Source organism: Papio anubis, chromosome X, assembly GCF_008728515.1.
Source record: "Papio anubis isolate 15944 chromosome X, Panubis1.0, whole genome shotgun sequence".
NCBI classification, from domain to species: Eukaryota; Metazoa; Chordata; class Mammalia; order Primates; family Cercopithecidae; genus Papio; species Papio anubis.
The window spans coordinates 74,727,844-74,749,487 of NC_044996.1; the positions used below are offsets into that span (position 1 = coordinate 74,727,844).

The following is a 21,644-nucleotide window of genomic DNA, read 5'->3' on the forward strand; positions in this document are numbered from 1 at the left end:
CTCTCAATTTATTCAGAAATCTGTAAATAAAACCTTGACTACATTGTAAATATTTAATTTTTCATTTCATCTTTATTCCTAAATCAGACTATTTTATTTTCCAACAATAGGATTCTTCCTAGGCATATGTATTATCATCCTGACTCCTTATATAATATCTTATTTTCTTCAGTAAGTAAGAAATGAATTCTCTGAACTCTTGATAGTTAAAAAAAAAACTGCCTAAGTATCAAAAAGTCATATTGTAATTAAAATATTTGTAAAGTACTAATTACTGAAGCATTCTATATTTTCATTTTCAGAGGGCGATTATTTATCATTTCTACTAAAGCAGGATCTCTAGGAATTAATCTGGTAGCTGCTAATCGAGTAATTATATTTGATGCTTCTTGGAATCCATCTTATGACATCCAGAGTATATTCAGAGTTTATCGCTTTGGACAAACTAAGCCTGTTTATGTATATAGGTTCTTAGCTCAGGTAGGTTTATAATTCTCTTTTTCATATTGAAAGTTCGTGTGAAACTGATAATATTTTAGAGGTATGAAACATGTATGTATTACAGAGAGGGAAATAAAGTTGGAAATACCATTTCTGTACATAAAGCAGCAGAAGTCAGTTTTGGCTTTTCTTGATTTTCTGTTTTGTAGTGTATCCATTTCTGTAATGTCATCTTTCTCATGTTGAGATTGTTTTGCATGAGTAAACAGATTTAGTGGATGCTACCCACAGCAGATGCAACCCTCTCAACCTGCCTCCAAATCTGGGCTTCTCAACCAGAGACTGTTTTTTTTTTTTTTTTTTTTTTTTTTTGTAGATCCTTGCTTATTTGATCTTCTTTAGTATATAAGTTGATTGACAGCGTTATGTAAACTCTTTCCTGTTATTTATTTATTCAATTTTCTTTTATTTTTTTCTTTCCTGCTTATAACTTCTATACATTCTCATTTATAATGTAATTTTTATATTTAATATACATTTAGTATATGTATACATTTAATTAATGTAGTTTATGTGTAATGGATATGGTGTTTTATATTTGTTTTCTGTCTTGAAATCATAGACAATAAGATGATATAAAGGCAGTTTATGGTGTTTGTTGATAGCTTATTATATTACATTGAAAAGGAATCAAACTGCTCTCTTGCCTTCTAACTTCAATATTTACCTAAATGTTTTTTGTGTCTGTCCCTTTATTTCTATTTACTCTGGTATCTGCCTGCTGTCCTCCTTCTACGGAGTGCAGAAATAAATAAAGCAACACATGAATGCGTTTTGGTCAGATAATATAGAATAATTATCAGTAATGTAATTTTATTTGTTATGGTAAACTATGCTAAACAGATGAAATCTTTCATGAATTAAGCAAAATTGCTGATGAGTTTTTCTTTATGGCAATATATTACCATGAAGTTTTACCATTTCATATTAACCAGTAACTGTATTTATCCTTGATTAAGTTTCATGCTTACAAAATTTAATTTTTTTGTATATTCTTCCTTCTTTTTACAAAGGGAACCATGGAAGATAAGATTTATGATCGGCAAGTAACTAAGCAGTCACTGTCTTTTCGAGTTGTTGATCAGCAGCAGGTGGAGCGTCATTTTACTATGAATGAGCTTACTGAACTTTATACTTTTGAGCCAGACTTATTAGATGACCCTAATTCAGAAAAGAAGAAGAAGAGGGATACTCCCATGCTGCCAAAGGTAAAAATATTTAGATCACTGGCTTAACAAACCAACATGGACTAAAGAAATTTTACTACTAATATGAAAGTTAGTCATCCGATTAAGGCTATATTTCAGAATTTTTCAAGGAGAATAAAATTATATTTAATGAATTTTGTCTAGAAAATTATAAATGATAGGGTGCTTGATCAATTCTCCATATAGCACCACAAAAAGTATATTCTGAAACACATATTTTATGCCACATATATCTAATTAGCATATTTTCTAATATACTTTACACTTCAACTTTTATGAGAAGTAGCAGACAAATTTTCCAATTAGAAAAGGGGGAATTACTTTGAATTTATTCTTATGGTGAATTTCGGGTTGCAAGAAACCAATTAATTTTATAAACATTTATTATTTGCTGACTTTGAGAGGTATACTGTGAGAGCATACTAAGAAAAACAAGACATTGTTCAGATTATCTCCCTCAATCCAGCAGCAACTGAAAAGCAGATAGTCCTGTTTTCATTTTCAAGATGAGGAAATTGAGGTTCAGAGATGTTAGGTAACTTACCCGAGTTTACACACCATATCATGAAGCTGGCCTTCAAATCATATCTGACCAAGTCAAAAGCATTACTTTTAATCATTATATTTGTTTGTCCTCCAAATGGAGATTAGAAAGTTATTTTCAAATACAAGAAACAAAGCCGAGGACCTGGGATTTCCAGAATTGAATGACATTTAGGATGCTTTATTTTAGTTTAAATAAATCTGGACTTTAAAATACAGAACGCTTTCACAATCAGTAATATTGTGTGATAAAACTGTTAAGATGGTATGATGTAGTCAGCTTAGTTTATGTCTTGTGAAGTTTAAATATTCTTCACATTTATGGAAAACTTGAAGGTTTATAAAGGCCTGTCTCATACACATTATCTCAGGAAGCTGAGACTTAGAGTTTGTGATTACACAAGGGTACATGACCAGTAAGTGTTACAGCTAGAATTTGAACCCAGTAGTTTTCTTTCTCTCTTCTCTTTTCTTCTCTCCCCACTCCCCTGCCCTCCCGCTCCCCACTGGAGTCTTTAGTTTTTTTTTGTTTGTTTGTTTTTCCCCCAAATATAAGGTCATGTCATCTGCAAACAAGGATAATTTGACTTCTTCCTTTCCCATTTGTATGTGCTTTATTTCTTTGTCTTCTTTGATTACTCTTACTAGGACTTCCTGTATGATGTTAAATAACAGTAGTGAAAGTGGGCAACCTTGTTGTGTTCAAGATCTTAGAGCAAAGACTTTGAGTTTTTTCCCATTCAGTATGATAGTAGCTGTGGGTCTGTCGTATATAGTTTTAATATGTTGAAGTATGTTCCTCTGATACCCAAGTTTTTAGGGCTTTTTATTATGAAGGGATGTTGAATATTATCACATGCGTTTCCAGCATGAATTGAAATGATTATATGGTTTTTATCCTTCGTTTTGTTGATATGATGTATCACATTGATTTTCCGTGTGTGTGTGTGTGTGTATATGTGTGTATGTATGTATGTATGTGTTTTTCTGGTTTGTTTGTTTGTTTGTTTGTAGAGGTGAGGTCTCTTTATGTTGCCCAGGCTCGTCTTGAACTCCTGGGCTCAAGGGATCCTCCCACCTCGACCTCCCAAAGTGCTGGGACTACAGGTATGAGCCATCGCACTCGGCTGATATCCATAAACTGAGCCATCATTGCATCCCTAGGATAGATCCCACTTGGTCATGATGAATGACCTTTTTAATGTGTTGTTCAATTTGTTTTGCTAGTATTTTGTTGAGGATTTTTGTGTGAATGATCATCAGGAATATTGGCCTGTAGTTTTCCTTTTTTGATGTGTCTTTGTCTGGTTTCGGTATCGTTGTAATACTGGTCTCAGAAAGAATTTGGAAGTATTCCTTCTCTATTTTTCAGAATAGTTTGAGGAGGATTGGAATTAGTACTTCTTGGAATGTTTGGTAAAATTCAGCAGTGAAGGTATTAGGTACCTGGCTTTTCATTTTTTAATTTTTCTTTGGGGGGTGGGGTTGGGGCTTTACATGCCATAATATGTTTGTTTTATTTTACATTTTCATTTTAGGTTCAGGGGTACACGTGCACATAAATTGGGGTAAATTTACCCGCACATGTACCCGTGAACCTAAAATGAAAATTATTTAGGTAAATTGGGGTCTCTAGGTTTTCTTTGCTTTGGAGACTTTTTATTATTACTTTGATCTCATTAGTTGTTATTGGTCTGTTCGGGTTTTGGATTTCTTCCTGGTTCAATCTTAGTAGATTGCATGTGTCTAGGAATTTGTCCATTTCTTCTAGGTTTTCCAATTTATTGGCATATAGTTGGTCATAGTAGCCTCTAATGGTCATTTAAATTTCTGTGGTATCAGTTTTAATGTCTCCTTTTCCATCTCTGATTTCATTTATTTGGGTATTCTCTCTTTTTTTTCTTAAGAAGTCTGGCTAAAGGTTTGTGGACTTTATCTTTTCAAAAAACCAAGTGTTTGTTTCATTGATCTTTTCTACTTTTCTTCTCTTGCTTTTACTTCCTTAAGATGCATCGTTAGGTTGTTTATTCAAAGTTTTTCTACTTTCTTTGATGTTGGTACTTACAGCTATAAACTTCCCTCTGAGTACTGATTTCGCTGTATCCCATAGGTTTTTGGTATGTTGTGTTTCCATTATTATTTGTTTCAAGAAATTTTTAATTTCTTTTTCAGTTTCTTCACTAACCCACTGGTTATTCAAGAGTATATTGTTTACTTTTCACGTGTTCAGAATATCAAAAATTTCTCTTGTTACTGATTTCTAGTTTTAATTCATTGTGGTCAGAGAAGATACTTGATATGATTTCAGTTTATTGGAATTTTAAATACTGTTTTTGGCTTAACATACGGTGTCTCCTTGAGAATGATCCATGTGCTGGAGAGAAGAGTATGTATAATGCAGCCATTAAATGAAATATTCTTTAAATTATCTATTTTGTGTATTTGGTCTGTAGTGCAGATTAAGTCTGATATTTCTTTGTTGATTTTCTGTCTGGATTATCTGTGCAACACTGAAACTGTGGTGTTGAAGTCTCCAGCTATTACTGTACTGGGGGCCTATCTCTCTCTCTCACTCTAATAATGTTTCCTTTGTATATCTGGCTGCTCCAGTGTTGGGTGCATATATATTTAAAATTATTATATCCTGGCCGGGCATGGTGTCTCACGCCTGTAATCCCAGCACTTCAGGAGGCTGAGGTGGGCAGATCACTTTGGGTCAGAAGTTTGAGACTAGCCTGGCCAACATGGTGAAACCCTGTCTCTACTAAAAATACAAAAATTAACCGGGGTTGGTGGTGGGCCCCTATAATCGCAGCTACTTTGGAGGCTGAGGCAGGAGAATCGCTTGAATCTGGGAGGCAGAGGTTTCAGTAAGCCAAGATCCCGCCACTGCACTGCAGCCTGGGCGACAGGGGAGACTCCATCTTTAAATAAATAAATAAAATAATTATATCCTCTTGCTGAACTTACCCCTTTATTAGTATATAGTGACCTTTTTTGTCTCTTCTTACAGTTTTTGATCTTGAAATCTATTTTGTCTAAGTATAGTGACTTTTTTATAGGCTCTTTTTCGGTTTCCATTGGCATGGAATATATCTTTTTTTCATCCCTTTATTTTAGTCTATGTGTGTTTTTATAGGAGAAGTGTATTTCTTGGTAGGCAACTGACCAATGGCCGTTGTTTTTGCATCCATTTGGCCAGTCTGTGTTTTTCGATTGGAGAATTTAGTCCATTTGTATTCAATGTTGTTATTCTTGTTCTTGTTATTATTATTATTATTATTATTATTATTATTATTGAGACACAGTCTCGTTCTGTAGCCCAGGATGGAATGCAATGGCATAGTCTCTGCTCACCGCAACCTCTGCCTCCCAGGCTCAAGCTATTCTCCTGCCTCAGCCTCCCAAGTAGCTGGGATTACAGGCACATGCCACCATGCCCAGCTAATTTTTGTGTTTTTAGTAGAGATGGGGTTTCGCCATGTTGGCCAGGCTGGTCTCAAACTCAGGACCTCAGGTCATCAGCCCACCTCAGCCTCCCAAAGTGGTGGGATTACAGGCGTGAGCCACTGCATCTGGCCCCTATTATTATTATTATTATTTTTATTATTATTATTATTTTGAGACAGAGTCTTACTATGTCACTCAGGCTGGAGTGCTAATTTTTGTATTTTTGGTAGAGACAGGGTTTCACCATGTTGGCCAGGCTGGTCTCGAACTCCTGACCTCAACCCATCCACGCGCCTTGGCCTGCCAAAGTGCTGGGATTACAGGCATGAGCCACCGCACCTGACCACCATAATGTTTTAATTACTTTGCTTTGTAATATAATTTGAAACCAGGAAATGACTCCACCTTTGATTTTCTTTGTCACAATTGTATTCACTATTTGGGGTGTTTTGTGGTTCCATACACATTTTAGGATTGCTTTTTCTTTTTTTCAAGGTGAATTTCTTCGGAATTTTGATGGGGATTGTGTTGAATCTGTATGTCACTTTGGGTAGTGTGTACATTCTAACAGTATTAATTTTGCTAATACAGAAAACGTAGACTATTTGTGTTCAATTTCTTTCATCAGTGTTTTTCAGTTTTCAGTGTACAGATCTTTCACTTCATTGGTTAAATTTATTCCTAAGCATTTTGTTTGTTTTCATACTACTATAAATGGCATTGTTTTCTTGATTTCTTTCTCTGATTATTTTCGTGTAAAAAAATGAAACTGAGTTTTGTATGTTGATTTCGTAGCCTCCAATGTTACTGAACTTATTAGTTCTAATAGTGTTTTAGTGGAGTCCTTAGGGATTTCTATATATAGGATCATGTCCTCTGCAAACTAGGATGATTTTAATTCTTTATTTCTGATTTGGATGCCTTTTATTTGTTTTTCTTGTCTAATTGCTCTTGGTAGTACTTCCAGTACTGTGTTAAAGAGAAATGATGAGAGGTGGACATCCTTATCTTGTTCCTGATCTTAGAGATAAAGCTTTTAATTTTTCCCCATGGAGTGTGATATGACCTGTGGGGTTTCATAAATGGCCTTTACTGTGTCGAGGACATTTCCTTTTATAACTTTTTTTTTTTTTTTTTTTTGAGACGAGTCTCGCTCTATCGCCCAGGCTGGAGTGCAGTGGAGTGATTTCAGCTTACTGCAACCTCCGCCTCCGGGGTTCAAGCTATTCTCTGCCTCAGCCTTCCAAGTGGCTGGAATTACAGGCACCTGCCACCATGCCTGGCTAAATTTTTTGTTTTTTAGTAGAGACAGAATTTCACCATCTTGGCCAGGCTGGTCTTGAACTCCTGACCTCGTGATCCACCCACCTCAGCCTCCCAAAGTGCAGGGATTACAGGTGCGAGCCACTGCACCCGGTCCTTTTTTTTTTTTTTTTTTTTTACTTTAAGATCTGGGATACATGTGCTGAACATGCAGTTTCTTACATAGGTATACATGTGCCATGGTGGTTTGCTGCACCTATCAACCTGTCATCTAGATTTTTAGCCCTGCATGCATTAGGTATTTGTCCTAATGCTCTCCCTCCCCTTTCCCCCACCCCCTGACAGGCCCCAGTGTGTGATGTGACCTTCCTTATGTCCATGTGTTCTCATTGTTCTACTCCCACTTATGAGTGAGAGCATGCAGTATTTGGTTTTCTATTCTTGTGTTAGTTTGTTGTGGTTGATGGTTTCCAGCTTCATCCATGTCCCTGCAAAGGACTTGAACTCGTTATTTTTATGGCTGCATAGTATTCCTTGGTGTGTATGTGCCACATTTTCTTTACCCAGTCTGTCATTGATGGGCATTTGGGTTGGTTCCAGGTCTTTGCTATTGGAAATAGTACTGCAATAGACATATGTGTGCATGTGTCTTTATAGTAGAATGATTTATAATCCTTTGGGTATATTCCCTATAATGGGATTGCTGAGTCAAATGATATTTCCAGTTCTAGATCCTTGAGGAATCGCCACACTGTCTTCCGCAATGGTTGAACTTATTTACACTCCCACCAACAGTGTAAAACCATTCCTGTTTCTCCACATCCTCACCAGCATCAGTTGTTTCCTGACTTTTTAAATGATCGTTATTCTAACTGGTGTGAGATGGCATCTCATTGTGAACCCAGTAGTTTTCAAACTGTGTTACAGGGAACCCCAGGAGATGCTTTAGGGGCTGCTACCATGTGGCTAAGCAAGTACAGAGGGGCCAGGCAAGCAACACTCTAATCCCCACATCCCATTTCAGTCAGAGCCCCTCTTTTATCTTTTTTTTTTTTTTTTTTTTTTTGAGACGGAGTCTTTGCTCTGTCGCCCAGGCTGGAGTGCAGTGGCGCCCACTCGCCTCACTACAAGCTCCGCCTCCTGGGTTTACGCCATTCTCCTGCCTCAGCCTCCCGATTAGCTGGGACTACAGGCGCTCGCCACCTCGCCCGGCTGGTTTTTTGTACTTTTAGTAGAGACGGGGTTTCACTGTGTCAGCCAGGATGGTCTCGATCTCCTGACCTTGTGATCCGCCCGTCTCGGCCTCCCAAAGTGCTGGGATTACAGGCGTGAGCCACCGCGCCCGGCCTCTTTTATCTTTTTAATGTATCGGACTTCAACATAAGATTTAATTCAAAGAGAGGACATGGCTGCTTTTTTTAAAAAAAGTTTTTAAAACACTTTGCCATGTTGCCTTTCTATCACAGTAACTAAAAACTGTGAGGGATCTATAAAGGGAGTACAATCAGATACCTGAAGGAGCTGATAATCCGGTTGGGGAAAAAAAAGTAACATTCTTAAAAGGGAAAGAATGAAGTGCCGATATGACTGGTACTGAGTATCTTTGCTTATAATAGTTAGGGGAAGGATGGAGCATTCAGATACAATTTTGATGGGAGAAAAATCAGACTTGGTTGGCCTATAAAAGATGGTTAATATTTAATTGGATAAAGGGAAGAATCAAGTGTGAATGAGAGATTGAACAGTTTGGGCAAAGGGACAGAGGTAAGAATTTATGTACCAGGCTTAAGGGATGATGAAATTGGCCTGGCATTGATGAAGAGTGGAGGTTAGATAAGTAGGAAAACCATGAAAGGCAAATGGAGGCACTGCGCTTTAAAATAATGTTTACTATAAGTTCTTGAATGGGACTGTTGTATGATGAATCTGGGCTTTTAGAAAATTGGCCTGGAGTGATTATTTTGGGCTCAATCAGACATTTCATGAAAATAAATGGTAGGACTCAGCTGATAATAGACTAGCTTTTAAAAGGATAGGCAGCGAAAATTATTTTTTTTCTTTGAGACAGAGTCTCGCTCTGTTGCCCAGGCTGGAGTGCAGCAGCGTGATCTCGGCTCACTGCAACCTCCGCCTCCTGGGTTGAAATGATTCTTGTGCCTCAGCCTGAGTAGCTGAGATTATAGACATGTGCCACCACACCCAGCTAATTTTTATATTTTTAGTAGAGATGGGGTTTCACCATGTTGGCCAGGCTGGTCTCAAACTCCCAACCTCAGGTGATTCACCTGCCTCGGCCTCCCAAAATGCTGGGATTGCAGGTGTGAGCCACCTTGCCCAGCTGAAAAATTTTATCTTGAATAATGAAGCTTGGTTATTCATTCATTGATTTAAAACTTTTTGGGGTGCCTATGATATGCCAATTGTACTGGTCTCTAAGGATACACTGATAAATAAGTCTCGGATTCTGTTCCCAAGAAGCTATGGTCTAAAAAGCTTACCTTAAGCAAGTAATATAGTAAGAGTTACAGATCCTATAACAAATCTGTAGAGGCACCAAGGAAGGAATATTCATTTCTTTCTTGGAAAGTTGGGGATGGATACTGATATGCTTGAACAGATGTTGAAAGTAGAACTGGGTAACTGCATTGCTAAGAGGGCAGAAGAGCAAAAGGCCCTTCAAAATGGGGAATAGAAAAAAAGAAACATGCATAACATGGCATGGTAAGTTTGAAGAACCTCAAGTAGTTAAAAATGAATAAGAGTATAAGGAGATAGTGGTAAAGTAAGGGTGAGTGTGGGAAGAGATAAAAGAAAAGACTGGAAAGGTAGGTGGGAATCAAATAATAGAAGTTAGTTTGTACATTGTATTATAGGTTGTGGTATCTACTTAACAAAAATTTTAAGCAAGAGACTACTGTCACATTTTCATTTTAGAAATAAATCATTTTATGTATCAGTGTGGAGGATGGATCAGAGAAAAGAAATGGATATTAAGATACTTGTTAGGATGCTATTAAAATGATTCGGGTGGGAGAGGTAATGCAGGCCTGAAATGAGGTGTTAGCAATGGAGACAGAGAAGTACTGGACATAATGTAGATACTCAGTAAATATTAATGTTCCCTTGATTTATAATTAGAATTTCATGTAACATTGCCACTATTTTAATAGAATTTGAAAATTGGTCATCTGAAATGGGTACATTTTGATATTCATGGCGAGGGATTTCTTGGTACGTTTTGATATTCATGGCGAGGGATTTTTTGGTATTTGAAGCTGCTTTTATTCAAGGTATTTTGAAGTTGGTTTCTGTTATTATAGTACAATTGCAAACACCTTCCTTCTTGTCCATGATTTTTAAGATGAAAGACTGCTAAAAATGATACATTTTCATCCTTTCAGTTACTGTTATCTAAGTAATAATTAAATTCCATGCCTTTTACGAGGTTTTTTTTGTTTTGTTTTGTTTTTTGTCTTGTGGTAGTCCCAAAAGCACTTCTTTTTAACTTACTTGATATGTGATTACTATATCTCTTTCTGCTTCATCACTTCCTCTTTAGGTCATTATTACTTAATTCCTGTTTCTCCATTTCTGTTCTTGTTCAGTTTTCATTCTCTACTTCTAATTTGATTTAATACCTCAGACTTAATTAGCCACGTGACTATTTTCCTTGTCTTTGTCTTTGTACCTCTTTAAAGGCAAGAACTGCATTCTGTGCTTCCTTCACTATCCTTAGTGAATAATGCAATGCTTGGCACTTTTATCTGGACTTTTGAAATTCTAGTTGCCTTTATAGTGTTCCTTAGTGATTCATATATCATTGAAAAGCAGTATTGGAATTAGACTTACTTTTCAAGCAGTAAAATTGAGATGAAGATTGGTTAGTCTGTCACAGTGGGTTTGTGGAAGGAAGAGAATTGGAGCTTTAATTTGTATCTTCAGTTATATGCTTAATTTGCTATCTTAGTCGGCTTCATTCACCACTCTGCTTATTACTTTATTATTTTTATTTTATTTTATTTCATTTCATTTCATTTTTGAGACAAGAGCTCGTTCTGTTGCCTAGGCTGGTCTTGAACTCCTGGCATCAAGTGATCCTCCTGCCTCGGCCTCCCAAAGTGTTAGGATTACAGGCATGAGCCACTACGCCTGTTCACTTTATTATTTTAAATCCCCTCATTGGATTCTTACTGTTACCGCTTTTCCCTTTTGGAAATATAATAGCCTTGAGGTCCTGCGAACCTATTTTTTAATAAGTTGATTTAAAGGCCTCCTGAATCATCTCTACCAAAAGTTGTGCATCTCTTTAGTTGTTCAGGATAATGTTTCTCAGCCATTTTGAAACTGTAGCACGATCTAGACTTATAAGTAGTTTAACACAAGTTTCTAGCAATTTAGATTTGTTAACTTATTCTTAATGGCTTGTGTTTAAAATGCTAAATTGATAGCTAACCTGTTATCATTTATGTAAATTATGTTAGAGAAAGTACATTTTCTGGTAATAAACTTACTAATTATACAGATATCAGAGACAAAAATCTTGGTCAAGGTCATGTTTTATTTTATTTTGAGACAGTCTCACTCTGTCGCCTAGGCTGGAGTGCAGTGGTGCAATCTCAGCTCCCTGCAACCTCCGCCTCTTGTGGTTCAAGCGATTCTCACGCCTCAGCCACCCGAGTAGCTGGGATTATAGGCATATGCCACCACGCCTGGCTCAATTTTTGTATTTTTCGTAGAGACGGGGTTTCGCCATGTTGGCCAGGCTGGTCTCGAACTCCTGGCCTCCCAAAGTGCGGAGATTACAGGCATGAGTCACCATGTGCAGCCAAGGTTATATTTCAGAATATGCTTAAGTGGGTGTTTTGTTCCTCTTAAGTACAGTATACACAGCCTACTCTGTACCCTTTTTTAAGAAAACAAAAGCCAGTAAAACTGGCATAGAATTTTTTTTATACTTCCCTTTTCCAGCACTGTACTATGTATGTCTTTTTAAATGTGAACTACTTGATGATTACAGGGAGAACAAAATGAGGATTTAAATTAAAGTATCTTAAATGAGGCTTTAGGTTTGCTTTCTCTACGCTGAATTTGTGTGCAATGTTCTCTCCTTTCTTTAGTCCTGTATTCAAACTTTAATGCTTCAAAGCATAATTTACTGAACAGAGATGTTATTATACAGTTTTATTAGCTGGCAGATGGTAATATAAGGTTTCATCTTAGTCATTCTTAATACCAGAGTGAAATACATTCCATTAAAATAATTTGATGTAAAGTATGAAATAGCTAATCCACCTATATCAGGAACTTATACATTTACTTTTGAGAATAAAGGTTCAAAATGACACATTTAATTGTAGGGTAGGTGTTAGTAGCCTATGGGGTGTGAACCTATGGTGGTATGTGAACCTAATATTTGTTGTCATATACCTCTAGGAAGCCATGCTCATAATTGAAGCATATATGAGGTTTGATGTCATTGTCTCCTACTTCTTTGCCTTTTTTAATCACAGGTTTAGGATTTTTTTTTGTTTAATAAAACAAGTTTGAATATTATTCCTATATTTGTATTTACTAGTATAAAAATGATTGTTATTAATCTGAATATGAATAGACCACCAGAAAAAATAACAAGCATCAGAAAAATTGTTTGAATTCTACCATTTCTTTGCAGATTACAAAAGTCTCCTATTTGTTTTTTGCTCGGATGGTTGATGCCAAGTAAAAAGAGCAGTTTGTTTAAGCCTTCTCCTAAATAACTTGCCAACCACCCTTTTTCAGATGTAATCTTAGGCAAACCATGTAAGCTTTCTAAGCCTCATTTTTCTGAAGAAGATAAGAATAGTGCCAGTACTTCTCTCGCAGAGAAAGTAATTCATGTAAACATGCTACCTAGCGCATAGTAAGTGCTCAAATGTTAGCTGCTGTTTTTGTTTCCGTAATTGTTATTAATATTACCATTATACTAGGTTAATTTCTCTGAAATACGTATGGACTCACATTTTTGGAATTTCAGAGGAGTCATGTGAGGTCCTGATCCAGAGTAGAAAGTTAAGCTTGATATATGACAGATCAGTAAAAAACTAAAGACATTTAGGAGCCAGAGGAGATCATCTCAGCTAAGCTGTAGAAGACATAGGTATTTGAGGCTTGCATTCCCTCAGAGATCAATTGTAATCAGGAAGGAATATAATATTTATTAGATATTGATCTTCACTTTCAAAAAGTTAGCCTACAGTTGACAAAGAACATGGAAAGGGTTTTTTTTTCTTAAATAATATAGGCAACTTTAGAAGAAAGTCTACCTTATAGCCAGCTGATGCTTCTGTAGTAATTTTCAAAAGTAAAGAGATGCTTCTATTTTCCCTCCACAAACTACACAATAAATACTTGTTAACAGACTGACCATACTTTATTTAATAGTGCTGTTTTGTCTTATTTTTTATTGTACCACCTTATGACACAAGAAAAACCATTAAGGAGCCATTTACCTAGCCTTTTAGGGAAAACGTTTGGGTTACAGAGACCATGGAGCCAATGATACCCTGAGATGGCAGCCTCCCTAAATCTGGCAAGTTGTCTTACAAATAATTGTCAGTGGAAACATCAATGTAGATAAGGCAGCCTTGCTGGCAGTGTTGGTGTGGAGAGCAGAGTTGGGGATGGTATGCAGGATTCTACTGGGGAGAGTTTAGGATAGACTTTAAAAAGTGTCTCCTTATGGAGAGCTGGAAGTACTAGAAATATTTGCTGCTTAAGATCATAGAAATCCTGAAATTTAAAATACCAGGTTTGTATTTAGTAAATGCTCATTTAATAAATGAATTAAATGGTAAGCTTTTTTACTTAATAGACAAATTAAAATATTCTCTCTAGAATATAAACTTCCTATTAGCCTAGGAGGGCAAGAACTATATCAATGCATTTTCATCACTCTATCCCCAATACCTGGCATAATACATAATATAGCACATAGCAAGTATTCAATAAAAATGTGCTATGTGAACAAATGAATTTTTGTGCTAAAATTGCAAGCTGAATGTTGTGAGGCAATAGTTGACATGCCTTTAAAATAGTGTTTTTCCTTGTGTGTACTTCTTGGACTAACATGCATCAAGAATCATGATAAAAATGCAGATTCCTAGTCAAACACAGTGGCACACACCTCTAATCCCAGCACTTTGGGAGGCCGGGTTGGAAGGATTGTTTGAACCCAGGAGTTCAAGATCAGCCTGGGCAACATGGCAAGACTCTGTCTCTACAAAACTTAGCCAGGCTTGGTGGCATGCACCTGTAGTCTCAGCTGTTTGGGAGACTGAGTTGAGAGGATCCCTTGAACCCAGAAGGTCGAGGCTGCAGTCAGCCAAGTTTGTACCACTGCACTCCAGCCTGGGTGACAGAGTGAGACTCTGTCTCAAAAAAAATGCAGATTCCTGGCTTCATCTAAGACCTACTGAATCAGAATTTCTGGAGGTAGGCCTTGGGAATCTATTTTTGACCAGGTCCACCACTGTTGTGTGTACAAGGTATGTAGTAGTATAATTTGACTTTACAATGGTTATCAGCTAAATCTTTGAATTAAAAAAAACAAACAGTATCTAACCTTTATTGAGCAAAGTTTATGCCAGGCACTGTGCTAAGGATTTTACTAGCATTATCTTATTTAATCCTTACAAAGCAGGTACAAATTTTTCTATTTTCTGATGAAATTATGGCATGGAAAGTGGTGGCACTGGGGCTTGAACTCAGTGCTATGACTCTAGTTTCCACACTCTTTAACCATTACACTATGCTATCCTGACATTCATATTCTATATGATTAAGCTTGTGGAGAAGTAAATTGAGGTTTGATATGACTTTACACTGCTTTAATCAATACTGTGGGTTTATGGAAAGGCACATTCAATGTTATCAGGGTGTATAATATTGGGGAAGGTACAGATTTCATCTAGTTTTACTACACAATCTTATTGTGTCAGAACTGATCCTAGTCCTCCTGAATTGTCTTTGGTGCTGAACTTACTTATCCTTAGCCCCAAGTCAGTGTAGCAGAGTGGTTAAGAACAGGGGTCCTGGGGCAAGACCAGCGTTTGAATCTTAATCTTAGTCAAAATATCTGACTTCTGTGCCTCAGTTTTTTCATCTATACTTCTGAGAAATGTATGTCCATTAGTTCTTCAAAAATACCATCCTTTCCATTTTTTGTTTCTTTCTGAGACTGTTATCTGAATGCCTGCTCTTTTAGCCTCCATATCTTTTAGTTTTTCTTTTGCATTCCTATTTCTTTATTCTTTCTTACTATCTTCTGGAAGAGTATCTCAGTCTTATCTCCTAATTCAATAAGATATTCAAGTGTACCCCTCCTGCTGTTTATACTGAGTTTTTCAACTGTTTTTTTTTTAATTCCTAATATTTCATTTAGACTCTTAAATTAGTTTGAATTCCATGTTGGTGGTATCTTCCCTTATTTCATCTGTTTCAGTAACTGTATTTCAGATAGCATATGATGCCAGTTGATACCCCAGGGATGTCTGTGTGTGTGCACATGCACATATGCACACATTGTCTGTAAGTTTCTGGAATTCATATTTCCTTTTCCCTTCTATAGTTTCTGCAGAGTTGGTTTTGAGGGCGGGAGCTAGCAGCCTATGCTGGTTTGCCATGTGAGTAGTTTCGTCCATAATATGGGAATGATAATTGTATTTGCTTCATAGAGTTATTATGAAAAATTAAATATTTTATGTGAATTAGACATTTATGTTCATGTACTTTGCCCACTTTTTAATAGGGTTGTTTGTTTTTTTCTTGTACATTTGTTTAAATTCTCTGTAGATTATGGATATTAGCCCTTTGTCAGATGGATAGATTGCAAAAATTTTCTCCCATTCTGTAGGTTGTCTGTTCACTCTGATGATCGTTTCTTTTGCTGTGTGCATAGGCTTTTTAGTTTAATTACATCCCATTTGTCAATTTTGGCTTTTGTTGCCATTGCTTTTGGTGTTTTAGATGTGAAGTCTTTGCCCATGTCCTGAATGGTATTGCCTAGGTTTTCTTTTAGTATGGTTTTAGGTCTTACGTTTAAGTCTTTAATCCATCTTGAGTTAATTTTTGTATAAGGTGTAAGGAGGGGGTCCAGTTTCAGTTTTATGCATATGGCTAACTAGTTTTCCCAACACCATTGATTAAATAGGGCGTCCTTTCCCCATTGCTTGTTTGTGTCAGGTTTGTCAAAGATCAGATGGTTGTAGATGTGTGGTGTTATTTCTGAGGCCTCTGTTTTGTTCCATTGGTCTATATCTCTGTTTTGGTACCAGTACCATGCTGTTTTGGTTACTGGAGCCTTGTGGTATAGTTTGAAGTCAGGTAGCATGATGCCTCCAGCTTTGTTCTTTTTGCTTAGGATTGTCTTGGCTTTGCAGGCTCTTTTCTGGTTCCATTTGAAGTTTAGAGTAGTTTTGTCCAATTCTGTGAATAAAGTCAGTGGTAGCTTGATGGGGACAACATTGAATCTATAAATTAGTTTGGGCAGTATGGCCATTTTCATGATATTAATTCTTCCTATCTTTGAGCATGGAATGTTTTTCCATTTGTTTGTGTCCTCTCTTTATTTCCTTGAACAGTGGTTTGTAGTTCTCCGTGAAGAGGTCTTTCACATCCCTTGTAAGTTGTATTCCTAGGTATTTTATTCTCTTAGTAGTAATTGTGAATGGGAGTTCACTCATGATTTGGCTCTCTGTTTGTCTGTTATTGGTGTATAGGAATGCTTGTGGTTTTTGCACATTGATTTTGTATTCTGAGACTGCTGAAGTTGCTTATCAGCTTAAGGAGATTTTGGGCTGAGACGATGGAGTTTTCTAAATATACAGTCATGTCATCTGCAAACAATTTGACTTTCTCTTTTCCTATTTGAATACCCTTTATTTCTTTCTCTTGCCTGATTGCGCTGGGCAGAACTTCCAATACTATGTTGAATAGAAGTGGTGAGAGAGGGCATCCTTGTCTTGTGCTGGTTTTCAAAGGGAATGCTTTCAGTTTTTGCCCATTCAGTATGATATTGGCTGTAGGTTTGTCATAAATAGCTCTTATTATTTTGAGATACGTTCCATCAATACCTAATTTATTGAGAGTTTTTAGCATGAAGGGGTGTTGAATTATATCGAAGGTCTTTTCTGCATCTATTGAGATAATCATAGTTTTTGTCATTGGTTCTGTTTATGTGATGGATTATGTTTATTGATTTGTGTATGTTGAAGCAGCCTTGCATCCCAGGGATGAAGCCAACTTGATTGTAGTGGATAAGCTTTTTGATGTGCTGCTAGATTCAGATGGTCAGTATTTTACTGAGGATTTCATCGATGTTCATCAAGAATATTGGCCTGAAATTTTCTTTTTTTGTTGTGTCTCTGCCAGGTTTTGGTATCAGGATGATGTTGGCCTCATAAAATGAGTTAGGGAGAATTCCCTCTTTTTCTATTGTTTGGAATAGTTTCAAAAGGAATGGTACCAGCTCCTGGTACCATCCTTTCAAAAGGAATGGTACCAGCTCTGATAGAATTCGGCTGTGAATCCATCTGGTTCTGGACTTTTTTTGGTTTGTAGGCTATTACTGCCTCAATTTCAGAACTTGTTATTGGTCTATTCACGGATTCGACTTCTTCCTTGTTTAGACTTGGGAGAGTGTATGTGTCCAGTAATTCATCAGTTTCTTCTAAATTTTCTAGTTTATTTGTGCAGAGATATTTTTAGTATTCTCTGATGGTAGTTTTTATTTCTGTGTGATCAGTGGTGATATCCCCTTTATCATTTTTTATTGCATCTATTTGATTCTTCTCTCTTTTCTTTTTTATCAGTCTGGCTAGCAGTCTATCTATTTTGTTGATCTTTTCAGACAACCAGCTCCTGGATTCATTAATTTTTTTGAAGGTTTTTTTTGTGTCTCTATCTCTTTCGATTCTTCTCTGATCTTAGTTATTTCTTGTCTTCTGCTAGCTTTTGAATTTGTTTGCTTTTGCTTCTCTAATTCTTTTAATTGTGATGTTAGGGTATCGATTTTAGATCTTTCCTGCTTTCTCTTGTGGGCATTTAGTGCTATAAATTTCCCTCTACACACTGCTTTAAATGTGTCCCAGAGATTCTGGTACGTTGTCTCTTTGTTCTCATTGGTTTCAAAGAACTTCTTTATTTCTGCCTTAATTTTGTTATTTACCCAGTAGTCATTCAGGAGGAGGTTGTTCAGTTTCCATGCAGTTGTGCAGTTTTGAGTGAGTTTCTTAATCTCGAGTTCTGATTTGATTGCTCTGTGGTCTGAGAGACTGTTATGATTTCCATTCTTTTGCATTTGCTGAGGGGTGTTTTACTTCCAAGTATGTGGTCAATTTTAGAATAAGTGCAAGGAGTTGCCGAGTAGAATGCATTGTTCTGTTGATTTAGGGTAGAGAGTTCTGAAGATATCTATTAGGTCCACTTGGTCCAGAGCTGAGTTCAAGTCCTGAATATCCTTGTTAATTTTCTCTCATTGATCTGTCTGATACTGACAGTGGGGTGTTAAAGTCTCCCACTGTTATTGAGTGGGAGTCTGAGTCTCTTAGTAGGCCTTTAAGAACTTGCTTTATGAATCTGGGTGCTCTTGTATTGGGTGCATATATTTTTAGGATAGTTAACTCTTCTTGATGCATTGATCCTTTTACCATTATGTAATGCCCTTCTTGGTCTCTTTTGATCTTTGTTGGTTTAAAGTCTGTTTTATCAGAGATTAGCATTGCAACTCCTGCTTGTTTTTGTTTTCCATTTGCTTGGTAAATTATTCCTCCATCCCTTTGTTTTGAGCCCATGTGTGTCTTTGCAAGTGGAGTGGGTCTCCGGAATACAGCAAACTGATGGGGTTGACTCTTTATCCAATTTGCCAGTCTGTGTCTTTTAATTGGGTCATTTAGGCCATTTACATTTAAGGTTAATATTGTTATGTGTAAATTTGATCCTGTCATTGTGATTCTAGCTGGTTATTTTGCCCGTTAGTTGATGCAGTTTCTTCATAGCGTCGATGGTCTTTACAATTTGGCGTGTTTTTACAGTGTCTGGTACTGGTTGTTCCTTTCCATGTTTAGTGCTTCCTTCAGGAGCTCTTATAAGGCAGTCCTGGTGGTGACAAAATCTCTCAGAATTTGCTTGTCTGTAAAGGAATTTATCCTTCACCTATGAAGCTTAGTTTAGCTGGATATGAAATTCTGGGTTGAAAATTATTTTCTTTAAGAATGTTGAATATTGGCCCCCATTCTCTTCTGGCTTGTAGGATTTCTGCAGAGAGATCCACTGTTAGTCTGTGGTGGTTGTTTCTCTTTGTTATGTCTCTTTTATTTTAGCACATTCATTTTCTCACCCTCCATTCTGGATTTGTTTGATTATTTCCTGACAGTGTTTGAACTTATTCTGCCTCTCATATATTCTGTATACTTGAAATCAGAAATTAGATGTAAAGGCTTGATGAGATTCATGACATACATTTTTGGCAAGAATGTTTTATGCATGACATGTTTAAAGGGGTTAATATTGTTTTGAAAACCGGTATGGGAAAAGGAGTAATACATATATTGAGTGCTTATACTATGTACCTTTAAACACATTGTCTCATTTACTCCTTACAGTAGCTCTGAGCTATAGGTGATATTATTCCTTTGTAGTAAAGGATCACCCAACCATTAAGGAGTAAAATGGCCGGGCATGGTGGCTCACGCCTGTAATCCCAGCACTTTGGGAGGCCGAGGCGGGTGGATCACAAGGTCAAGAGATCGAGACCATTCTGGCCAACATGGTGAAACCCCATCTCTACTAAAAGTACAAAAATTAGCTGGGCGTGGTGGCACTCGCCTGTAGTCCCAGCTACTTGGGAGGCTGAAGCAGGAGAATTGCTTGAACCCGGGAGGCGGAGGTTGCGGTGAGCCGAATCGCGCCACTGCACTCCAGCCTAGTGACAGAGTGAGACTCCGTCTCAAAGAAAAAGGAGCAAAGTTAGCATTCATAAAGAGAAGAAAAAAATCCAGCAAGGCCCTTTGTCTTTACATAAACATAAAAATTACTGACACATCACTTAATGTCTGTGCCTCAGTCTCTGGTAAAATAAGAGCAGCAAATTAACTTAATTCCGAAGTTTCTTATAATTCCAACATCATCTGATCCTCAAAATTGCTTAGGCTTACTGTGTTTTTCATTTTAGGTAATGAGAGGTGTCCTTTATGCATCAGCTAACTTTTTTAATTTAAAAATTTCTTTATTTTTATAGATTCAGGGAGTACAAATGCATTGTTTTTAAACAGATATATTGCACAGTGGTGAAGTCTGGGTTTTTAGCGTAACCATCACCTGAATAGTGTTAATTGTATGCAATACATAATTTCTTATCCCTCATCTCCCTCCTACCCTCCCGCCTTTTGGAGTCTCCAGTGTCTATTATTTCATTCTGTTTGTCCATGTGTGCACATTGTTTAGCCCCCACTTATAGGTGAGAATATGTAGTATTTGACTTTGTATTTCTGAATTACTTCCTTAAGATAATGGCCTCTCCAGTTCCACCAGTGTTGTTGTAAAAGACATGATTTCATTTATTTTTATGTCTGAGTAGTATTCCATGGTGTGTTTGTGTGTGTGTGTGTGTGTGTGTGTGTGCGCGCGTGCGTGCACGTGTGTGTATACACACCACATTTTTCTTATTCTTCAACTTTTAAGTTCAGGGTCACATGTGCAAGATGTGCAGGTTTACATGGGTAAACGTGTGCCATGGTGGTTTGCTGTATAGATCACCTCAACACCTAGGTATTAAGCCCAGCATCTATTAGCTATTCTTCCTGATGCTCTCTCTCCCCTCAACCCTAACCCCGACAGTCCCCAGTGTGTGTTGTTCCCCTCAGCGTGTTCATGTGTTCTCATCATTCAGCTCCCACTTATAAGTGAGAACATGCGCATACCACATTTTCTTTATCCAATCATCCATTGGTGGACACTTAGGCTGATTCCATGACTTTGCTATTGTGTATCTGCTAAGTTTTTAAAAATACATATATACATTTTCAGGACAGGTAATAACTATTGGTCTTTCTAAAGTTATGACAGCCATATATCTAGGATTTTCTTGGACAGCTCCAATATCAGATAATTTGTCCTGTCAAACATCTCCTCAATTTTTTATTAGAAAAACTTGGTTAGGGTGTAAAATGCCTCTGTATAGAAATATGTTTTTTTTAAAGAGATAGAGTCTCACTATGTTGCCCAGGCTGGTCTTGAACTCCTAAGCCCAAGCAATCTTCCTGCTTCAGCCTCCCAAGTTGCTGAGTCTACAGGCGTGTACCACCATGCTGGGCTCTTTTCTTTTTTTCTTTTTAAGGTGAGGGTCAGCTTTAACACTATTAGAAAAGGTGTTAGAAATAATAGAAAGTGGTAAATAACACCAGTATATTTCTCCCAGAAGCCAACCAAGAGAAGAGAGTATTTTGATGAAGAGAGTGATTAAATTCTGTCACATGTTACTGATGAGTAAGACAGGATCAGGTCTGAGAATTGACCATTAGATTTAGTGACACAAAGGTCAGTGGTAAACCAGGTACTGTGCTAAGCACTTCATGTGTAGTATTTAATCTCCACAATAATCCCATGAAATAGATACTTAGTAGCCCGTTTTATATACCAGAAGAC

At 37.0% G+C, this 21,644-nt stretch overlaps 1 protein-coding gene across 1 annotated transcript in view; it reads left to right on the forward strand.

Annotated features, from left to right (window-relative positions):
* The window catches only part of ATRX (ATRX chromatin remodeler), a 281,996-nt gene that overhangs the window by 227,879 nt on the left and 32,473 nt on the right, over positions 1-21,644 (forward strand). Inside the window, 2 exon segments of the mRNA XM_031660872.1 lie at positions 303-480; positions 1,515-1,709. Coding sequence (XP_031516732.1) covers positions 303-480; positions 1,515-1,709 — 373 coding nt within the window.